Source organism: Miniopterus natalensis, chromosome 8 (assembly GCF_054644295.1).
Source record: "Miniopterus natalensis isolate mMinNat1 chromosome 8, mMinNat1.hap1, whole genome shotgun sequence".
NCBI lineage: Eukaryota > Metazoa > Chordata > Mammalia > Chiroptera > Miniopteridae > Miniopterus > Miniopterus natalensis.
The window spans coordinates 16,487,809-16,511,968 of record NC_142088.1 but is presented as its reverse complement, the minus strand read 5'-3'; the positions used below and the strand labels follow the sequence as shown (position 1 = coordinate 16,511,968).

General features: G+C 35.8%; 1 protein-coding gene across 1 annotated transcript in view; it reads right to left on the bottom strand.

Annotated features, from left to right (window-relative positions):
* Positions 1 to 24,160, bottom strand: part of ERBB4 (erb-b2 receptor tyrosine kinase 4) — a 796,211-nt gene that overhangs the window by 132,264 nt on the left and 639,787 nt on the right. The window contains exon 20 of the mRNA XM_016196749.2: positions 222 to 407. Within this exon, the coding sequence (XP_016052235.2) occupies positions 222 to 407 (186 nt within the window). The remainder of the gene's footprint in view (positions 1 to 221; positions 408 to 24,160) is intronic.

Sequence of the window (24,160 nt, the reverse complement as noted above, 5' to 3'; positions counted from 1 at the left end):
TTTTGTCACCCGGTCAATATAACAATCCAAAAATATGTAAGTATGTCACGCCTTTGATCTGTGGTTTTAATGTAAATACCTCTCTAATATATCTTTTAATAGCAAATAGAATATATTTGAATAGATTGAAAAACGTGACATGTTTTCAATATCTAACCTGTTCTAGATCAGGAAGGACAAAGCGAGAGAAGTCATTTCCACAGGAAGTGGCGGGCACGTACCTTAGCTATCTGGACGCACCAGTTAAGCAGCAGCTGTGATCCAATGTTATCCTTGTGTTCGTGGACATAGTCCAACAGGCAGCCATGGGGCATAAGCTGGGTCACCAGCTGAATGGTTGGGCTCAGACACACACCCAGTAACCGGACTAAGTGTGGATGGTCCATGCTTGCCATGATCAGAGCTTCCTGTCAGAAAAAATATAACATCATCATTTCAATTCAAAGTTCTTTACAAATATAGCTACTTGCACTGTGCTAATGGTGCTGATAAGGATTTCAAAATGTACTCTCACTCAATGAAATCAATTAAAAATGAAAAGACATTATGTTGCTATTATATTCTTAGTGACTTAACTGAAGTAAAATTAAATGAAAAACAAAACACTATACATTTATCAAAGTAGAAAATGTTTTAGAATAAGTGCATATGAAATTAATAGCAGTATTTTCTCTTTTGTAATACAGACTATATTAAGTGTTATTTACTGCTAGATAAATTGAAATTGAATCCTTATACTGTGGATTGTTAACCTTTGATTTTGATTCTAGAGGACAATAATTTATACAAATGCAGTTATTTACATGTAGAATAAGGTGATCCAAATTTAAGTCATCCATTATTCATGTGGATTCAAAAGGCAAACACAGGTAAGATTTATAAATTATAGTATCGAAAATTAAAAAATTATAAGCTATATACCTATTGTGTATGTATGTCAAAGAACAAACATTTTAATAAACATTTTGCTCCTAACTTTGCCTTAATTCAAATTTATTTTATTTTCAAAATTATAAGTGACATCTTAGTCATAGATTTATAAAATCTGAGAGCTAGGTGAGACTATAAAAAATTGTGTATTCCAAATTCACAATTTCATGAAATAAGGAAACAGTTCTAGGTTTTTTATCATGATTATAAAGGCATTTAATGGAGATAAAGTGGATTTTAGTGCACTGTAAAGTGAGTTTCCAGTGAAAAGCTATTTTAAATGTCTTTATTTGAATTTGAAACAGATATGACCTAACACACACACACACACACACACACACACAGAGGGGTTTGATACATATATGACAATTATTATCAATCAGTTTACCTATATGAAGCTATGTTCATTGTACTATTCTTGAACAATTTCTGTAGCTTTGAAATTTTTCAGAACAAAAAAATCAAGGACAGAAGGCTCTCTTGGGCTTCTGTTTAAGATGGCAAGGCAAACTGAACACACACATTTATTTCCACCGGCTCTCAATTCCACTATATTAATTTTATGAATTCCTTTATACTAACAACAAAGGAATTCATAAAAAGCCAGATACCAAAAATCACAGAGAGGAGGCAATAAGGAAAGAATACTGGAAATAAGAAGCAGATTACAAGTAGTAACTGACTTGGCAAACATGAGAAATCTGAAGCCTAACTTAGCAGGGGGTTGGGAACCTGAGAAGAAAACCTGTAACCACAGGTGTACACAGGTGACACCACACACCTCTGCATGCTGAGCGGGAGGGCAAGGGCATGACTTCAGCAGGATGGCGGCAAAGCATATTTAGGTAGGACTTAGACTACAGATCTCTTCCTTCCCTGCATCTTTAGGAGAGACTAACCAAAGGAGTACGAACCATGGCTTTTAGGCACAATAGAAAGAGAAGTATTCTGACAAAAATATTAGAATTATGTAAATTAATACATGGTGCAACTTGGGACCACACTCTAGTTCCTTCTTCCAAATGGAGCTGTGGCTTCAAAATTCTGAAAGTTGTGTTTAAACTTTGAATTCTCTACCCAGGAAAATTTTAACAAGGTGACTAGCTATACAGACATGTTCAGACGTATCTGTCCTTAAAACATTGTATGTCAGGTGCTTCCTTTCTCTGTTAGATGTGCATATTAAGTAAAGGGTGGGGATGGAAAAGCGTGCATTAAAATGAGGAAACAAGGAAATAGCAGTGATGGGATATTTCAGAATAAAAGATGTACAACAGAATGAGCTAAGAAACAATCCAGTCTGGAGCAGGACATATCGCTCTGGAAGAGGTGACCCAAGAGGATGGAATTGATAGAATAACTAACACATTTAAAGTGCATTAAGAGTATAGCTATTTTCCTAGCAGAGGTTGAAAATCAAATTAGGGATCCATAGAGAACTAAGCAAAAGTGAAAAAAAATAATAATTAATTTGATGTGAAACACAAGAAATTCACAAAAAAGAAAATGATTGTATTTACTACAGAGCACGGCTGGAAATCGGTCTATAATCATTGCAACGGAGACAGGAAATGCTGAAATAAACAAACATCATATGACTGTATTGGAGGACGGGGCAGGGAGGTCCACTTAGGCAAGGTGGTGATGGGAAGGAAGCAAAAGGTATATTCCTGTTGATACGGTGAAAGTTAATACTAAATGGTGCATAAAACTGAAAAAAACAAGAGTTGACAGACTAAGCATATTATTTAGATAGATGGAGCTAAGCTACAGGAGAAATTGCCAAAAAGTTGCAAGTGATTGCTTTGGCCCATGGAAAATAAATGGGGTCAGGGAAGGGAGAGGTGGGTAGCTAGAGACTGCTGCTTTTCATCTTTGGCCCTGAACAAGTACTTGGCTTTTACTGTTATTATCCTAAAGCTATTTCTGAGGATATTAGTCACTTTTAGCCTCCACTGCTATTTTAGTGGTGTTGGGTTCAGCTGAGTTTTAAGATTATTCACAATTATGGCGAGTGTCTGATGGAGTATATAAATTTACTGAATCTAGCCAGAATCGTATGTGAGGTGTAACATCTTAGTTTTTGAGTAAGGAAGGGTGGGGCCATATGGGCAAATGCTCGGAGAAAGGAGTGATTCAGGGCCAAGTAGAAGAAATAAGCTCTTAGCATGGTATGGGCCGTAATGAAAGGCCCATAGAGGCAGAAGCTGAAATCGTCATTTCCCAGATGGCTTCCAAGTAGGTTAGGGGCTCCAATTCCCCTTTCCAAGTCACCCCAGGGAGCCAGGTGAGTCACAGAACAGGGAGAGCACCAGTTTCTGTGCTTCCTGGCTGACCCCACCACCACTGCAACACCTTGAGGGCTGGCAGCCCAGAGAGCGTGGAGAGGCATCACCTCTGGCAAGGACACTGGCATCCTCAGGCGGTACCAGTCAACAGTGTCAACAGTGCCAGGGGAGGGGCCTCTCAGTGACTCCACAAGGGGGCAAGGACCGGTAAGAAAGATTAAGGACACTGCAGATACCACAGGGTGACTGCAGCTGGAAAACTGGCTTATGAGTGTATATGAGATACCCAGTAACTTCCCAGTCTACCTGGGAAAGGTTCACTGGAGACTGGAGTTTCTGCATAATCAGCAAAGCCAGGAATTTTAGTTATTAATATGGCCTCATCTGGATCAACATTTTTGTTTTACTTACTGTATATTTCAATAAACATGTGAAGTAAAGCAAAGAACTATGGTTGTAAAGCGGGCACAGAGAGGAATGTTAGCCAAGTTAAATTATCCATTAGTCAATCTAGTACTAAGATTAATTAATTAATTCAACATTAATCAATATAAAAATGTAAGCCAGAGGGTCCCTGTGCTGAATTGTGATATGCACACATATAAATATGCACATATATACCAACAAAGCAAAACATGTAATCAGATTAAATATGTAACTTAATCAAGTACCAAATTAAATATTTAATTAGACGTTAAATATTAGCTATCTCATTAACTCAAATGTATACTAACTGTATTCTCTCTATTTCCTTTCTCTGACAGCTCTCAGACTTTCATGGGCATGAGTCACCTAAGTTTATTCCTAGTGTAACTTTCTTGATCCCACTCCCAGAAAATCAGGTCTGGAAGTAGACCAGAAATCTGCATCTGTAACGAGCTCCCTAGATGAAGCCACTGTAGGAAATATGAAATTCTGAGGCCTTCTAGAACATCTCCATTAAATTTGCATCCTTATAATCCATTTCATAAATGAAAACATGAAACAGTGTTTCGATGCTTATCATAACCCTCTAAAGCAGTCAAAAGAGGTAGTGATTCTCCCCTGTAAAATGAGGACACCAGGGTGGGTGGGGTGACTGCCTCAGGTCATCTGACAAATGGATCCGTTTTGAGACTCCTGCTTTCTGATTCTTAGTGCAGCACTATTTATTATGATAGAGAAAAAAAACTTTTTTTCTTTTCTTTTCTTTTCTTTTTTTTTTACTTTGGTTCCATCAGCACTTCGCACTGCAGATGCCTGTCTTGCTAACCAGGAGACAGCCCCTTCCACCGGAATTAGCCATATCTGAATAGATTGGGCCTAATTATACTTTAGTTCCTGAGGAGCAACTGAAACCAAACAACAAAGGCACGCTTACAAGTAAACTGCCATCACTCATAATAAACTTTCAGAAAAAGCCAAAGAAACATCTCTCTCTGATTTCCTAAGAGTGTTACTTGATATAGGACATTTCTTAAGATAAAGAAAATAATGAAATTTCAGGTAAAAGAGAGATTTTGAGGTTATTTCAGGCTTCTTTTTCAGCATGAAATATATAAACAATGTGGTGTGTGTGTTTTTCTTTTACAACTCAAGGAGTTACGATAATTCTATTCTAAATACACATTTTAAAAGTTCCCATCAGCAGAGAGTAAAAAAAATTGCTTGAAAGTTTTCTCTTAAAATATCTATTAGCAAGTCCTGGCAAAAAAGCTGGGGTTGTATTAAGGAAAATTGCTCATCACACTACAAAGAGTATTTGAAACTAAATTGCAGAGTATTTGCATAATAGTTCTCTTTTTTGAGAAAGAAAAGATGAACAAGACACTAATTGTAGGTTTTATTTTTTCATAAAGAAAATAGCAGATGGCTTTTTGGAGGGATAGGGGAAGAGATTTTTAAAAATGAGAATATGGATTCATTTAGAGTGATGAGTGTGATGAAAAGGGGAAAAAAATCCAATGTTTTAATAATAGAGTGCTGGGTTTCAATAAATTACTGTGTGCTAAAACTAATAATGTCCGCTGTTCCAGATCTCGTGTGGCCCATGGAAAGAATTTTGGAATCTTTGCTGCTGTCACTAAAAAATATCACCAATACCACTGGAATAAGTACAATTTGGCGGGTGCATTATCAATTTTTCCAGAAATAAAATTACTCCCAGTCTTTGTTTTCCCTTTTGCTTTATAAATTCCTCTTGGAAGTAAATTAAAGTATTTTCTCATTGGACAGGGGGGAAGATGTAACAGGTATGACACTGAAAACTAAAGCATGAACATTTTTCTTTATAATGAGGCCTGGTTTGTGTAAGGGCATTTTTTTTAAAACCACCAAGGGACAACCAGGGCATAGACAAAATCTCTGAAGCGTGCGTGTACCATTTTTCTCAAGCTTCTGCTATTTGTTTCTCTATTTTGGTTCAAAGAGACGACGTTTCTGTACAATAAAAAAACTGAGCAATGCCATTTGTCACATTAAGGCATCATTTTGCCCAGCCTTCAGATGTTTATACATTGCCACTTAAACTTATTTTCTCACTCATGTTGGTTAGTGGTTTCACAAAAAGAAAAAAAAGAAAAAAAGAAAAAAAACCCACATATGGGCAGTGAAAACTTATGGGCTATTCTGTTTTAAAAAAATGTAAACTTCAGCCAAACTTTTACTGTTTCATTATATCTATGGACCATTAATTCAATGCCCTCCAGCAGAAAATGGGAGGAAATCTCATTGTATCAGGGATAAAGAAGATAAAAAACGGAGATAGAAAAGAAGAAAAGAGAGACAATTAATGTGGACACATAAAACTGTGCTTAATGCAAGAGTCAGCAGATTTATGAATGCGCAAAAGGAGTGCCTCCCGTAGACAGTGGTGGTGACGGTGATGAAGAAAACAAAGGAGATAATGGTGTTGGCAGTGATGAAAAATGAAATAAAATCATTGGTCCATAATAATGTCTTACAAACCTGTTTTGCTGCAGATGGTACCCAGATAATAAAATAAATGAAATCTCCATCTGCTCCCTCAAGTCTAGAATAAATAATAATTTACGTGGGCAAGTAGTGAGCAGCCACTAGACAGGCTGAATTAAGGCCGTCGGTTTAAGTGCGTCCACATTGCTCGGTGGCCTTCGCACTCCCTCCCAATCTCTGGAATCATTTTTGTGGATGCAAACAACCAAGATTAGGATCCTCCCAACTTTTCAAGTCACCCCTTTTCCATCTCCATTCTACATCATTCACCCACTGGGAGGCTGTCGTAGATTTAGATGCTCCACAATGAAGAGCTTCGTGAATAATTTGACATAAGGTAGAATTCTACTTCCTGGCTGGGTTTTTACATTTCCCTTACCCCTCATCACAATGAATTTCTCTTCATTCTCATCATATTTTCTTATCCTTCTTATATATTCACTCACTTAAAATTATTTATTGAGGACCTGCTTTGTCCCTGGCACTGATTAAAGGTGGGCCTCGAATATCATCCCTAGCCTCATGAGGCTTTCATTCTGCCAAGAGAGGCAACAAATGAACACAAAAACTGAATACATAGAAAACCGATGAATAAATAATTATAAATTATATTAAGGATTATCGACAGAATAAGGAGGGTTTTGTGATAAGTAGTAAAATGGTGGTTGCACAGCACCTTTAGATAAGGGTACTCCGGAAATGTGTCCTGAAATCTGAGTTATGAGAAGCTAGATAGACAAACATGAGGAAAGAGCCTAAGAGCTTGGCAAAGTCTGGAAGCTCTGAGAAGGCTCACGTGCCTGGGATTTAGCAAGAGCTGCAATGGCACGAGACGGAAGGAGGAGCCCGATCATGAAAGGTTTTGCAGTCATGGAGGAAGACTGGAATTATTCGTAATTTTTTTAATGCCTTCTTTCTGTTAGGCCTCTTTTACTTCTCTCCTAGGCTGCACTGCAATTTTAACACTTTCAGTGAAAGCACTTACCGTCACTGTATGATTGTTTCTCTATTGATTTTCCTATTTCGCCCACTTCTTGGGCAAAGGCAACTCCCACCACCTGAGCACTCAAGCTTCAGATGCTGCTAGAGAAAGGCGTGGATTCACAGGGATTTGTCCTAAATCTCCTGATCTGATCCTCCTAAAACAGCCCTCTGTTTCCATTTTTAATATATCATTGACTCTTTAATACATTTATTATGACCTCTATTGATGAACAGGAAAAAAATCACAAAGTTCTACCGTTTGTAGTACTTACTCTGTACAATGTACTCTTGACATCATCCCATTTGGTTCTCTTTGATCATTTTACCGCATTTACTTCTAGCACAACTTCAACCTCACTCTACACTGTCAACTTTAAGGAATCTCTAAGTACAGTTAGATGCCTCCTATTCTAAAAATGGAAGTCCCTTCAATTTTGCCATTTCTCTACTTGGAGAATATTTGCTGTTCTTATTTTGGCCATTTGTTTATTTTCCCCTCTTTCATGCCTTAGGGGTTAATTTTCTGCAACTTTCTTGCACTCTTACTATTCAAACTCGTCTTGAAAAAGTCCCCACTGACTTCCTTTTCACCAGTAAGCAGGTTTATTCTCTCAGTCAAATATTTTCCTGACCTTCTGCACTGTTCGACTTCACTGAACACCCTTCATTTTGAAAGTCCCTCTCTGTCCGATGTTATTATTTTATTCTATCCTAAATCTTCAGTCTCTGTGGAGGTGCTACCTAGCTTTGTCCCTAATATCCTCTGTTTTCATCTATAATCTCTTGCATTGGTATACACTATATCTTTAGAAAATATAACATAGTTGGCAAAAACATGGAACCAGCTGAAAAATGTTGTGGTTTTTCAGGATTTGATTTAGTTCAAAACTATTTAAATAACATTGCTATTTACAGAGACAGATAATAAAGTCCATTACCATCACATCCCAAATATCTGTCTGAAATATCCCAAATATGAGAATTATGCTGTGCTCATTTCCAAGCTTTTTTTTTTTTTTTGGCCACTCGTGTAATTTCAACTGTCATCTATGAGCAGAAACTAACAGGTCTTTATAAATGTACACCTCTCATATCATAATACTTATCAGAGTCTTATTAGACGTATTTCTTAAGAGTCTGCCGTCTCTAATAATTTTTCTGAAAGTAGTAGTATTAGCTGATCTTATGCATTAGTCTATTACTAAATTCCTGTTCAGTTATGGCTCATGGTAAAAAATCAATGTTATTTTATTAATAAATGAACAGAATCTTTATTATATTCCCTACTTCTATCCTACCTCATCCCAGGAATCAACACATATTTAAAATGTCTCTGGTCATACTGACACAGATATCCCACTAGACCTCAAATGTAAGACCCAAAATAATCTTCTCCATAAGAGATGGTCTGCTAACTCTATCACTTTCATAAATTTCAGAAACATTTCCTAATTCGGTTTTAAAATCTTAGATTCATACTTGGCATTCTCTTTTTTATTGTTTTCCATTCCATTCCATATCCAATATTTTGCCAAGTCTTAATAAATGCTTATTCCAATGTGGCTCAAATATGTATCCTTCTATGTATTTTCATTCTGACTCCTACTTAAGATCAGATGCACATCAGCACTGTAAAAAGAATGCTGATTTTTTTCATTAAGTTCAGTCTGTTTTTGTTATAACCTACAAAAATCTATGGAATTTTTTGGAGTGTTACCTAGAGAGCCTTAACATTGAATATACTCAATAAACATTTGTTGTTAAATTGGATATGTTGAAAATTGCAATAATTTTTGTAATGAAGAAGCTTAGACTATGCTCCCACCTATGACACTAAAGGCCTGTGGGATTGACCTGTATAATCCTCTTTGCCCTGCCAGGTTCAGTCTACATACCTCTCTACTTTGCCATGTGCCCAGTGTAACTGACCCAAACGCCTGATAAGAGGCTACCTGTCCCCTGGCTTTCACTTGGGTTCAACCAATGACAAGCAACAGAAGAAGACAGAGAAGAGTGAGGTTGGTATTTATCCCCTACCCTCCACTTCCTGCAGACCTCTACCCACGGCCACAGCTGCTGTCAGGTCAGGGTAACCTTCCCCCTGCTCATTCCGGCCTAACAGTTCTGTTACTCGGCTTGAGTTACTTCAACAATCCCAGTTCCTCAGCCCTGCCCACACCTTTATAAAATATCCTTTGCTAAACTGTCTTCTATTACTCTAACTTTGTACACCGTGTATTTCCTGTGGGGCTTTTCCTGATACACTAATCTTGGACAAGTCATACAACCTAACACTTATTTGTAAAATGGCACGCTAGGTCACTGACGGCAAAACATGGCATGCATGGCATACCGATACCCCCTCAACTTACCCATGGTAAATACTGCTAAGCAATCACTGTGACGGGCTGATAATGAGTCCCAAAATATGACCACATCCTAATCCAAGGAAAATGTGAATATTATTTATTTGGAAAAGTAGTCTGTACAGGTACGGTTAAGTTAGAGATTTTGAGAGATCGTTCTGCATTATCCACGTGGGCCCTAAATGCCCTCACAAGAACCCTGACAGAGAGCAGAGGGAGATTAGATAGACACACAGTGAAGGAGGAGCAGAGATGAGAGTGATGCAGCCATAAGCCAAAGAACACCAGAAGCTGGAGGAGGCAAGAAAAAGGCTTCCTTAGAGCTCCTGGAGGGCAGGCGGCCACACCAACACCTTGGTATCAGAAATCTGGCCCCAGAAATGTGACGTAATATATTTCTGTTGATTTAAATCACCAACTTTGTGGTAATTTGTTACAACAGCCTCAGGAAACTAACACCATTACTGTATTCTTTCCTGCCTGGACTACACGAGGACTCAAAATCCTTCTCAACTCAATGCTTTAGGCAACAAAAATCAATTTACTGGGAGGTAAAGGTGAGATTAAACATTGTTGCCTTGATTTTATACATATTTTAAAAATTAATGTTGCCATGAAACCTTATTTAGTTTGGATGTATTATATTAATCTGATCTAAGTGATGCAGATATTTTTTAATTCATTTAGAAATGAATGTATATATGTAATAGCTAAATGATATAGTAGAAGAAAAGGGCTTATCACAGTGCTTAGTTATACTCTACCTATTACTGCATTTGTATTAAACCAATTATATCTAAAGGGGATGACATTGTTGAATAGCAAAGGCATGGCCAAGAGTCTGGGAAAAAGTTGCAGCTACAGGGTAAGTGGTCAGTTCAACCGTCTACAGGCCAGTGGAGATACCTGGAATGCAAGTCAGGAAACCCAACCAAAAAAAGCCAGGCAAATTGATTTTGTTGTTGGTTTTTGTCAGCATTTTAGAAGCTATTCTTCTTCTACTTAAGCCCATGGAGAGGTAGAACTATCTCCTCCTACCTTCAATATATAGTAATCATGAGAAGTTAAGAGAAGACCAAAATCAGTTTATGGAGTTGCAAGAGAATGTGAAGGGATACACAAGTAACAAAGAGTAAGCACAATAACAGTAATGATGATACACAGCAATCTGGGTTAAAGTAGATAACAGAGACCAAGGGGTACGGGTGAATGCTTGTACAGTGGTCCCCCTTAACTGTGGTTTTGTTTTCTGCAGTTTCAGTTACCCATGGCTAACCATGGTCTGAAAATATTAAATGAAAAATTGCAGAAATAAAGAATTAATTAGTTTTAAATTGTGTGAAACTTTTAGTGTGATGAAATCTCAGGTCATCCCTCCCTGTCCTGCCCAGACACTACCCACCAGGTAGTCACTTACTTACTTACTAGCTATCTCCATTATCAGATTGACTATTGGTGCATCTCAGTGCTTGTGTTCAAATAACCCTTATTTTATTTAACAACGGCCCCAAACTGCAAGAGTAATGATGCTGGCAATTCAGATATGCCAAAGAGAAGCCATAAGTGTAAGTATGCATAAGGAAAAAATAGTATATCTCTTTGTAGTATACAGATATAATAGTATATCTATATATCTGAAGTATTACATATCCACCATGGGTCCTTGGAAAGTACCTCCCATGGATAAGGGGGGACTACACTAAGTAGGGCAGAGATACTTTATTGCCTACTGATTAATCATAGTAAAGTTCCAGAAAGCGAAACACAGAGGTGCCTGCAATTAACATTTCAGTACTGATACAGAAGAACAAACTCAACAAGGTCCAACATGAATCTTTTGCAGAGGACGCTACACTATGCCACAAAGAATAAAAACATAAACATACTAGATCCAGAATAAGTCATCTCAGACTATATATTCTACTACCAAGGAAGAAGACATAATTAATTTCCAAATAATATCTGTTGCTTTCATTTTGTTCTCTCTACATATGAAAATCAGTTTAAGGGTCATTTAATCCATTGGGTAAGTCCTGTGTTTAGTTCATCTATAGCTTACCAGTTCTTAGTAAACACATTTATGGATCCTCTGAAGTTACTTATTAAATAATTTCTTCAGATCATAATAACAACTGCCACCTTTTATTGAACTGTGCCTGGCATGAGACTATTTGTTTTACATAGGAACTCAGTTCTCAGGCAATCCTATCTTGTCTAACAGATATTAATCAATCAATTAAATGATAAGGAGACAGGTTTGAAAGGATAAGAAATTTGCCAAGATCCTAAAGTTAGTAAGAAGCCAACCTGGGATTCGAATCTGGTTCTCATTGTGTCTACAGCCAAGGCTCTTTCTACCATGTTGTCTCCTTGTTAGGTAACCAGGTAGAGCCAGCTAACTATGCGGGAATTATCCTAGTGTCCTAACAGGAATGGTCACGCATAAAATTAACCCGTTAATGGATTCTGTATGATGTGACATTCTAACAGGTACTAAAACTATCCTTTTTTTAATCACAATTTATCCAAATTATGAGCACAATTTATCTTCAACTACTTTAAATTAATCCTCCAATAATAAAATGCTAAGTAGCCCTGCAGAAAGGGAATATGGCCAATTCTTGTCTTTATTCTCATTTCTGCACAGGAGAGCTTGATTTTAGGAGTGCTTAATCAATAATTTTAAAAATTCAACTTGACTTAAGATACATAAGAATCTAGCAATTTTGCTAATAGCTCTCATTTAATCACTTAGAACTTTATGATTTGCTGTTTCATTTATTTTACAGAAATAATATTCAATTCTGTTCTCTTATATACTGCATCTTCTTTCAAAGAAGACAATTTACTGGTTGGCAAAAAAAAAAAAATCTGTTAATTAATGATAATTATAACAAAGGCACATAATGACAAACAACTAAATAAAATTAGAGAAATCCTCCCTTAACACCTAATAAAATATCTCACAGACAATGCTGGCAAAGGAGCAGGCTGGAGGGTGTTCTTTATGATTCACTCAAGATAAAACAGTGAGTGACTTTAATTAAGTCTTCCATTTTTTACTTACCAGTCTCATGCTCACACAGGATAATTCATATAAAGAAATCATTTGTCCTATCATTTATTTTATTCTTATCTCCTCTACTTTTTATAATGAATTTAATTATCACCATCAGATATATTAAATTTGAAACCATGATTTATATGCAAGCTTCTATATTAAATATTCATGTCAATGTTATTTTAATATTCTACACCTACCCTGATGTCAAGGGCATTCTATTAGAGGAAATAACTAGTAAAAACCTGCATTAATGTATTTTGTGCTTTTATGTTTTTAATATAGGAGTAGTAAATAATATCACCACCCACACAAGCAAATAAGTTATGATAAACCCTGAAAGAAAAGTATATGGTGTCACAAAGACCCCTACTGCTAAAGTTTATTTCAGGACTATATGAGTCAAAGGGGTGTGTGGATTTGTGGCTAGACACACACCATGAAGGGGTTAGAAAGTGGCAGTGAAGAGTCCCTTGTTAAAAATCTCTGCAAAAGGATATGGAGTCTTGATCTGGCATTTGAAAACAGCCATTGAAAATTAACCAATATTTTAGAAATGAAATGGTATCTCAGATTTTAATTAACCTAGGAAAGGTTCATTCATCATAATTATATTCATTACCAGCAATCTCAAACCTACTGCAGGGTACTCTAGTGGTTACTGTGTGACATATTACTTTATTAATAACTGTATAGAGTTAAGGGGTATTCATAAGAAACACCTAGTCATTGTTTCATTCATTCACGCTCAATATTGACTGAGGATTACTCTATATATTTCATGAGGGTACAAAACTTAAAAAGACACATTCTACTCTAAGTAGCTAATATCCTAGAAGTCTTTTATATTTACTAAAAATGGGTTATGGATATTAACAATAGTTGTGATAAATATTTATAAGTTTTCTACAATAATTCATTGAAGACAGAGGTTAACTTCTAACTAAAAAAATTGAACACAGTAAAACAAAAGCTTTGTTGAGGAGAAAAATCTGAGTGTAGATCTTAGTATATGGAAAGAATATGTCATAAACTAATAAATACATGGGTGGGTGGTGTGATGAGGGGAAAGAGGTATGGACACGGATTCACGCCAGTTCTTTCCAGAGTCTGCTGTAGCTTTTACTAGTTGTGTGACAATAAGGAAGTCACTCACACTGTCAAAACCTCAGGCCCCTTGGCTGTACACAGCAGAGGATCAATAAGGCCCATCCTGGGAACAACAATTTCACATAATATATATGAAAGGATCTAGACAGGGGCTGTACATTACAGTAACCCAATATAATTACCTTCCTTTTCTCTTAAAATTAAGAAATTGAGAAAGTGTCACCAGCATGGGGAATACAAATAGATCAGCTGATCTGCAGCATCCAGTATATGAGAGAGCACAGTAAGGGATGAAACTGGAGGATAGGCTGAGACTAGGGCTTGGAGGAGTTTAAATGACAGGCTGACATTTGAATTTTATCCTAAGCAAAATGGGGATCAACTGAATGTTCCTGTCCAAAGAACTCACCTAATTTGGAAGCACTGGCCCGGGATAAATCAGAGGGAAAGGCTCTGAATGCCAAGACACTGGGGAGCTGCTGTCCATGAATGAGGTAACGGGATCCCAGCCCAGACAGTGCGTCCTGAGGAATCTGAAATGAATGCCTAGCTTGCCAAAGGCAGGTGCATTTTTAAAAGGCCTTGTGCTGTGTCTGGGGTTATCTACTTTGACTCTTTTTAAAAACCCTTCAATATGTAACGGAATTTTGAGAATTTTGTCTTATAGATGATGAAAACCTCACCTACAAGTCAAGATAAAACTTTTTCCTGCTCTTTCTGGACAGAGATGCACTCTTCTAATCTCTCTCTGCAGAGGGAATTAATTTTCATGTAATATTAGATTTTTGCTTCTCAGAATCTTTCTTTCCACCATTCTCACCAATGGTTGTACTTTCTTAAGCCTAATGGGTGCATTAGCCCCCCATCGAATTTCATGTGCGTGTTAGTCAATGAGACCCGTTGCCTTGTTCAACATGGGCATGATGACTTCTCTTTGACCATTCTACTAAACAGTTCTGAAAAAGGCAAAAGAAGTTACGCCATCCAATAGCCAGTGTAATATCTAATACTCTCTTGGTCCTTTATAGATATACTCAGGGACAGCTTTCCAAGTGTAGGTACAGCAACTTTTGTCTGTGGTCTCTATTAATCGTTGCTGTCATTGTTCTATCCCTACTTATGGGAATTTAACAAACTCTGAGGCTATTCTACTAATCTTTTCCACTATTGATACTTTACAGTATTATAACTTCCAGAATTTCTGAATTCCCTGTGTAAACATCATCTAATGTTAAGGCTCTGATGCCCGTGACGACAACAGTGTGGTGACGGCCAGAGGGAAGGGGGAGGGAGGGTGGAGAGGGGATGGGAAAAGAGGGGGAAATGGGGACACCGGTAATAGTGTAAACAATACAAATAAAGAAAAAAAAAATTAAAAGACACACACAGTGAACGGTTCTAGAAGCCAAAATATAAGATCATTTTGAGAGTTAAAAAATATTTAACAGTATTTATGATTATGAAAATTTTGGGTTATTAGAAAATGGTTCTGCGGCAGTTCAACTCTCAAGATATTTTGCTTCATTTTGTTTCATCAGAGGAACCAGAAAAGTATTATTTATGATAACATATAACTTCCTTAGATTAAAAGTAAAAGAATTCATGTATTCAGAGTAATTTTTCATCAAATCTTCTAATGGTATGCAAAACCCACTCATAAGAAATAAATTCTTCACTTTTTAGGCACTTGAATTGAAATTTATATAAATTAATATTCACGGATGGGTTAAAACATGTATTGGAACATCATAACCTACAATTTATTTCAAATTTAAAATCATAGTATAAAGAAAGCAAGTATCTGAAGGTTCTTCTAAACCAATTTCAGTGATTTTTAAGTGAAAACTATGCAATTAAATGTTAAGTGTGATTAAAGAAGCAACGAACTTGAGAATATTTGCAATATCAGTACAGCGTTATGGTGCTCTTTAACATTAAGGCATTTTTGCACATCTAATATATTTTATTTGAAAATGTGATGGAAATATTTGAATACTTCATTTAGTAGTTATTGATTGGCTTTACATAACTTTGAAAATAAATGCCTACAGATATTCTGATGCTGAGCTAAGAGCCTCTAATGGAACTGTGTACTTTTTGAGAGAAAAATATCAAAAAATTGAATTCATTTAATCAATAAACACAAAGATTTACTTAGCATTTAAATGTATCCAGCCATATTCTAAAAACAAGAATAAACTGTATATCACTTGACATTCATAAACAGTTTCCTTTTATAATTTTCACGTTTTTAGTCTCAACACAGATTTTAAAATTGTTATTTAGTTATTATGAAGTTACAAAGATTTTTAAATAGTACTATTGGATGGTGGGAAAGTTGAGAGAAATAAATTTTGATCATTTAAAAAATTTTTCAGAATAAGCTATGGTAAATAAAACCTACATAAAAAGAATAAACTTTGATTAAAACATCATTTAAGAATTATTTTTACATTACTGTATTTATATTTCCATGATTTCGGAAGTTGAGTACAATGAATGATCTTCCCTGGATAAATTGTTTTTATATTTTAAGAGTTATATTTTCTTAAAAAAAAATTCAAAATAAACTTTATTAAACAATGTACCCCTTATAAAAAGTTAGGATATAGTGGTTACTTGTAACAAATAAATACTTGTAGGTTTGTATTTTATCTCCTTTAAATTTAAAAAAAGTGAAAGAGGAATGAAATATAGAAAAATATTTCTGTAGCTATGACATGTTAATATAAACACTGTGATGAACAGAAAGAATACAGAAGGGGCACAGAGGTTATTTTTTGTAAATTATACTAATTACCAGTATTTTCTATTTCTTTCTAGGTTTTAAAAATGTTCGTTAGAAATAAGAAATAAGTTATTATTTTGCCTTTGTCCCTCGGTTTCCTTTAATAATGTATTTCAAACAATTTAAAAAGCAATTTAAGCTTTTATTTTTTTTATTTGGCTATTCGTTTTCTTGAGAAAAATAAAAAATGTATTGTGAAAAGAGAGGTAGTATGCTAGATAGTCTCCTTTTCTCATTAATCTTATTATTTTTATTTATTTATTTATTTTAGCTCGTTAATTTTAAAGTAATTGCAAGAGCAAAAACCATATCTATCATGCATATCCGAATGGCCTCAAGGAAGATCCAGTCACACAGAGCTTACATATTTAGCTCAGGTGTAATTCCAAAAGAAATGTTTCTTTGGATGTGTTAAGCCCATAACATATTTCAGGCCAGCCAGAAATTTTCAAGTATTTTAGGGTTATTTCTCGTCATTTGTTTTTATGTTTACAATTCATAGGACTATATATAGAACATGTGATGTTAAAGATAGGCAATTTACTGGATAATCATTTGTATATTTGAAGATAAATATGTTCATCAAGAACATGAACGTAGAGACCCAAATGTTTCTAAAACAACCTATGTAATAAGTGCTAGGACTGAGAGATTTTACATTTGCCAATCCAAACGTATAAGTCTCTGCAGAGTATCCTGGTTAGCGTGTTTGGTTTCATCTTTCTTGATCTCTGGAGAGGGTGTGCTATATTTTGATTGAGAACATAGATCAAGATATATTTTGAGCACTAGGCTAGTTTTCTCTATTACTAAATTTTAAATTTTGGTCCAGGATTTTGGCATTTAAAGATTAAAATTACATGTGTAAATAAGGAGCATAAAAACATACTTCATAGAATTATATACTCGAAACCTATATAATTTATTAACCAGTATCACCCTAATAAATTTAATTAAAAAATAAAATCATACAGAATAAAAACGTACTTCATATTTAAGTACTCATAGAGAATAACTTAAATACATGTATCCCGACTTTAATATATATGTAATACATGTAAATAGGTGTTATGCATATATATGTGTATTAAATCCACTTATTTTTCTTCCTCCTAATATAATACATACACAGATCCATTTATATTTTCTTTTTAAATGAGGCAAATATCAGAGGAAAATAGATAAAACAATGTTCAAAACCTGAACACCTATCATTGCAAATCAGCTTTGAAATTGTTAAGGTCAATGTTGCCCTAGGTAAGATCTTAAGCCAACAAATCTGGGCCAATTCAAAAGGCTTTCTGGTGTGTCAAATATTAACATAATAATATTTACAAACTATGAATTTCTTAGATTTTTAAAAGGTAGCCAAAGCAAAAAGTATATATCCCTGTTCCCTAAAGTAACTCATGCTCTCTTCTCGACTTCTCCCCTTAGGCTTGCTTTTTAATTAAAATTCAATACCCACGTCCAGAAAATGTGTCAGTCTGAAAATGATTTTCAAGAATCAATGTGAAGGAAAATATAAGAATGAAACTGAGTGTAAAAACACAAATCGAGTTAACAGTTCAAGGACTTAGAAGTAAATGTCTACAAATAATTTCCTTAAATCAACCCAGACTCAGTTCAAAACAAATGTACAGACCTTTGAGTAACTCTTATGACTTAGCCATCAGTGTATCCTTCCCTCTTCCTACTCTCCACTCCCATGGAAAGGTATTTTCAAGCAGGTCCAACTTCTAAGCCCCAGGAGCAACAATCTGATTAAGTATTAACAGTACAGAATGGTTTGTAACTGAGATTATATATCAAAATGGCTGGGTAGATTTTTAATTATGTCAGTAAAAAATGGGAAAATCTATTCAGAGTATTGTCCAAACTAAATTCCAAATTGAGCACCAAATGAAAAATGCCCATCATAAAGATGATTACTGTTAGATAGTTATGTTCAAAATGTCCATTTAAATGTAGCCCTATTAGTCATCTGAGTTCAGTCATCAGAACAGAGTATCTGATCAATGTGGCTGCAACGGTTAGCATTCATTCTGAATCATTATGATGAAAACTATTAGTTGGGTCAAATAAACATAATTTCTAATTATTGACCTATGATTATGAGGTGTTAATGATGTTATTAATTTTTGAATATATACACCTATTCTGTTTGTAGAAAAGAAACTTTTGGTAAAAAAATAGGATGAACATATAATTGAAATAGTGAACTCTTGAAACAAAGAAGAGTTCTCATGCTAAGGATAAATACATTTTCCAGGTAATTTACAGTAAAGATGTCTATAGGGAGAGGTTACTCATTTAAACTAAAATCTTTCTATCTTGCAGGAGAGTTCCCTTTTCCCCACATCCTGGCCAGCACTCATTTTTTGTTGATCTGTTGATGGCAGCCATTCTGACAGGTGTGAAGTGATATCTCATTGTGGTTTTAATTTGCACTTCTCTGATGGTTAGTGACCTTGAGCATGTTTTCATATGTCTATTTGCCATGTGTATGTCCTTTTTGGAGAAGTGTCTATTCAGGTCTTTTGCCCATTTTTTAATTGGATTGTTTGAGAGAGCAGGCAGACAGCTCTGGTGGACGGGGGAGTGTTGGGGGGCTGGAGGGATTGAGCAAAAAAGAAAAAAAAGAGAGCTCATGGACTTGGACAACAGTGAAGTGATTGCAGGGTGGAGGGAAGTGGGGTGGAGGTGGAAGAGGGGATGGAGGGGACAAATGGAGATTGAGAAAATAAAATAAAATAAAATAAAATAATAAAATAAAATAAATAAATGAAATTAAAGCTATCTGGTCATGGGGCAGGAGGAGAAAACTTAAACACTTTTTGAAACTTTCTCTACAACAGTGATGATAGTCTTAAGCCATATAATTCTTTTCACCAAACATGATCCTAAACACTTAAGCAGGAGTGATTAATTAGACTTTCCCTGTAAGAATCACGCCCAGGGTCTGTTATCACATGCTACTAGCACAAAATTGCTATAACTACAAAAAATTCTAGAGGCTACTATTCAGCAGATGAATAAAGATACTGATTATTCTTGTATGGAATTGTAACTTGGGTAAATGAAGCACCATTATTTAATTATCCAAATAAGCTCCTTGATTTTGGTCAGAACTACAAGAAAAGTCATCAGTGTCAGTTTTCCAATTATATATGACAAATGTCTGTTTATCTGTCAAAGAGGGGGCAGAGGACAGGGGAAGGAGGAACCTGCTTTTAACATATGAGGCTTTCTTCAGTTTTTCCTAACTTCTCTCTCTGGTTTTATCCCTTGTCGCCTCACCCAGTGACCGACATTTCCAGCCAGGTGTTCTGATGCTACACTCCACCACGCCAGGCCCTTCCCTTTCACCATGCTGCTGTGTGACAGTGTGTCACCCTCCCTCAGCTGATCACCGACAGACTGTCTTACTCATCGGCTGAGATAATTTAAACATCACCTGTACCATGCAATCATGGGCGACTCCCGTGGGCGGAGTAAATGCTGTCCCCTAGGCCCCGGCGGCATGCCATGTGTGCACCATTGCAGCCCTTCCTGTCCACGTTGTTCCTCACACTTACTGTGAGGTCCTCAGAGCACACAGAGTGTCCAATACCTCTGTGGATTTTAACACCAAACACAGTGCTTGCCACTCGTTTTTTTGATGAGCTGAAAAGTCCTCTAAGTACACATCAAGCAGACCCTAATGAGAATCCTGCTTGAAATACATAAGCGGTGTAACTTGAGTTGATTATTTCACTGAGTCCCCGCTGCTCCATTTTTAGGATGGGCGTTATAATATCGACCTTGTTGAGGTTCTGTAGCATGTGAGTTCTTTATATTGTGGAGCGCTAATGCCTGGCGTGTTGTAAACATCCAGTAAATGACTGCTGCCAAGGATGCATGAAGATGGAAGGCGAGAGAGAAGAGAAGGGTGGCAGGTTTCTGAAACTTATAAAGAATTCACAGAGGTCAAGGTAGATGGTGTGAAAGGGAATCTCACTAGGAGAAGCACACGAGGAGGTTTAGAGCAGTTCAACAGTCAGAAGAAATGCAGGGATCCCAAAAAGTGGAAAAAAGTTTCTGGCACAAGAGTGAGGTCTTTCTCCATGTTGACACTAGTGGTGGGGAGAATCCTGCTGTGTTGAGCCTGGATGGAGGCTGGCAAGGTGATTTTGACAGAAAGTCACAAACAATGGTGGTAAAAATCAAAGCAGTAACAGGCCAGATGGCGGTGATAGGAAAGTAGGTGAAGAAGTTGAAGTTCAGATGATGGGTTATGAGAATAAGGCAGCCGTGGCCACTAACAGAGAAGAGAGGATGCCTAGGGGCCCTGAGTTAGGCCAAGAAACTATTGAATGAAGTGTGGGAGTAAGGAAAATGTTAGAAAAGGTCATGGAAGTCAACAGCTGGAAATCTGAGTTTGATTTCTCAGAGGTAGAATGGTTTTTATTAAATACAAGACAAATCTATCTTACTTAAGGATAGTGCAGTGAGTTCTTTGTCCCCTACGCCTAGCCAAACCAAATCCAAATGATTAGCCTTTTTGCTTCTCCCTAAGGCTGCTGTATTGATTAAGCTTTCTGTTCTTGGAAGCACAGAATATAGTGCTTTATACTATTCCATTTTTAATTCTTCAAGCATCTTCACATCCCCCATCACATAGTTTGTTGGTCATTGTAAGTTAGGTCCATATCTTATGCAACACAGAGATAATCTAACACTTGGCCCTCTCTTTGCATGGTTTATGCTGACCGGACATAGGTTTATTTGTTGATAAGTGGTGGTGCAAGAGGACCACTGTCCTGATCCCCCTTCAAGGAAGGACTGGTTGCCCCAGCATCTAAGACTGCCACTGGCAAACTGCCTCCTGCAGACACACCCTTCAGAGATTTCCTCAGCTCCATGAGACTGCTTCACCCATCTACGCTCCTTCCCAGGGCGACCCATATCTAACAGCTGCTGGATGCCAGCTCAGGACAGCTTTGGTGGCTCATTTTAGCTCCAGAGCTAGAACAGGGTCAGAAGAGACTATTGTCGAACCTGATTTATGTCTGTCCAATCCTGTGCCCCCACCCCAGCTCCCTAGCTGTTGATCTCAAGGGCACTTCCAAAAGACATTTTGCATATTAAGTTCTATCTCAGAGTATCTTTCCTGGGGAACACAATCTGTAACAAATCATTTAAAAGCAAACTAAGCAATAATTTTCTTTTTGCAACATTTTTAGACATTTCAGAAACAGCTATGATATCACATATAGAATTCCTACCCATGAAGCTGGGAAATTTAGTTTGTTCATATTGTCTCCTTCTTCATACTAGGAACTAAAGTCATGGCCAAAACAGACATGAAACCTTACATTAGAAATGCTAAAGCCATGTAAAAAGAAAAATGATGATAATTTAGGTAAAGGGTTTTGTTAATTTTTAATGAGTAAATTACTTAAAGAAGGGGTTTCACTTTTGCATAACCTCAAGCTTCACCAAGTGCCCAAAAGTAAACACAATACAATCCAAGACTGAAATTCGATAGATATTATAAAAAACGTGGCAGTCATCTAATCTGCTTAAACATATCCAGTTTACGAAGAATTTATTCCAACCAAGTTGCAGTTTCTACCGTTGTTTTTTGAGGAGAATTTCTTTTTTCTTTATATGTACCTAGGAGGCAGTTTAAGTTACAGCCTGAGGAATCTAGCTTATCATAAATTTGTCTGAAAATAACAATAATTCAAATAAAGTGGGCATTTAAAACGTATAGTATCTTCTCAGGTAGAACTTTTCATAAACTAGGGTAAAAATCTGCTGAAAAGTTGTAGGCGATGGCTTGCCTGGAAAAGACAACTAATCAAATCCCTTGGAAAATCTGCACTGCGAGAAACATTTCATGACTGTGAAAGATTATTTAGTAAAGCCATTTTAAATTGTAAAAGATAAGATTACTGACAAGTATATAATTCTAAAATAAGTAAAGAAAGACTCTTTAAAAAACAAAGACATGTCAGAAAGAAAAAAGTCACTAAATTGATAGAAGTAGAAAGGTAATAAAAAATGTTAAATGGAAATAGAAAAAAAAATTAAAGTATGGTTAAGATATCACGGTAATAGAATGCCTTGGAAACCCTGATAAAGAATAGAAAGTACAAATCTAAAACATTAAGAATAAGAAAAAAGGGTAAAACTATAGGGAACCTAGAAACAAAATAAAGTAATAGTTGCTAGAAAGATTTGCAATATTAGGAAAACACTGCTATTGTTCAACATCTTTCTAAAGGCTCCAGACAATGCTATAAGACTATATATATATATATATACACACACATGCATATATATATATATATATATATATATATATATATATATATATACACACACACATACACACACACACATAATGGCCTTTAAATACTAGAAAATAAAAAAATAAAATCAACATTAGTTATACATGAGATTTTTAACCAAGGAAAGAGACAAAATATTAGAAGTAACAGACTAGATATAATATAAATATGCAAAATAAGAAATGTTCATTTGTGTCAACAATATCCAATTAAAAAGATAAATGAGAAATATTATAATTATAATATGAACTAAAACTACAAAATATCTAGAAATAAGCCCAGTAAGGAAAACACAATCATAATTTAAGAAGATCATAAAGTATAGCCAAATGAAAAAAAATTAATATTGTACAGATTCAGCTTCCCTAAAATTAAGCTACATCTTTAATTCAATATTAAATAAGATACCGCTTGGGAAAGAAAGAGATATTAATACAGCAATTAAAAATGCCACCAGAGGGTGGCCAGATTTCTCGGTGCTTTGAGCAGTAACGAGAACAAAGGCAGCATGCTCGCCAGTTCAAAACTCTAAATGTGCCATCAGGGGGCGGTAAAGGGAGCGGGGTTATATTTCATTTTCTGAAGTAGGAATAGACAAGTAAACAGAACAGAGGCTTCAAAATAAGATAACTATATTCTGGTAATTTAGTTACAAAGAAGATATAAACCTACTTGTGCTGGTGACTTGGATCTAAACAAAAACAGTGTCCTTCTAAGAGAAAAACAGCATAAATAGAAATATTTATATTAACTCCCACTTGTCTCAAAGTTTCAAGTGGTGCCGATAGGGAATCTGTAGAAAAGCCTATTAAATGGCTACATTCTCCTTTCTTTTCTAGTGCCCCAGAGCCCCTGGGAGCTCCCTTCCTAGCTCTGAAGAATTTTCTCTATGTTCTGGTTTTGCATTCTTGGTCTTCTGATCTTTGTTTGCTTGTCTCTAAGCTATCAACTCTTGAAATGCCCTTTCTCCTGCACATTGAGTAGCTAGAGGATGCAGCTAGTTATTCACTTAAATAATTTGAAAGATATTCCAACTTTTTAGAATTAAAACCTCATTTATTAGTACATTACTGTCTATGACATATGATTAGGGGATTGGGGCTTGTCTAACAAGTCAAGAAAATAAAAAAAGTCTCAAAGATATATGTCAAATTCTTGATAGTGATCTCTCAATTTAATTAGAATATTTATCACTTTTTACTTAAGTATATTCCTCATTTTTTGAATAGTTATTCATCTATAGTCAGAACATAATAAGTGATTTGTTTGTACAGAATCTGTTAACTTTCCTTTTCAATCGCCATATATACAACTATTTGATGGATAATGTTTCCTTCATTGTA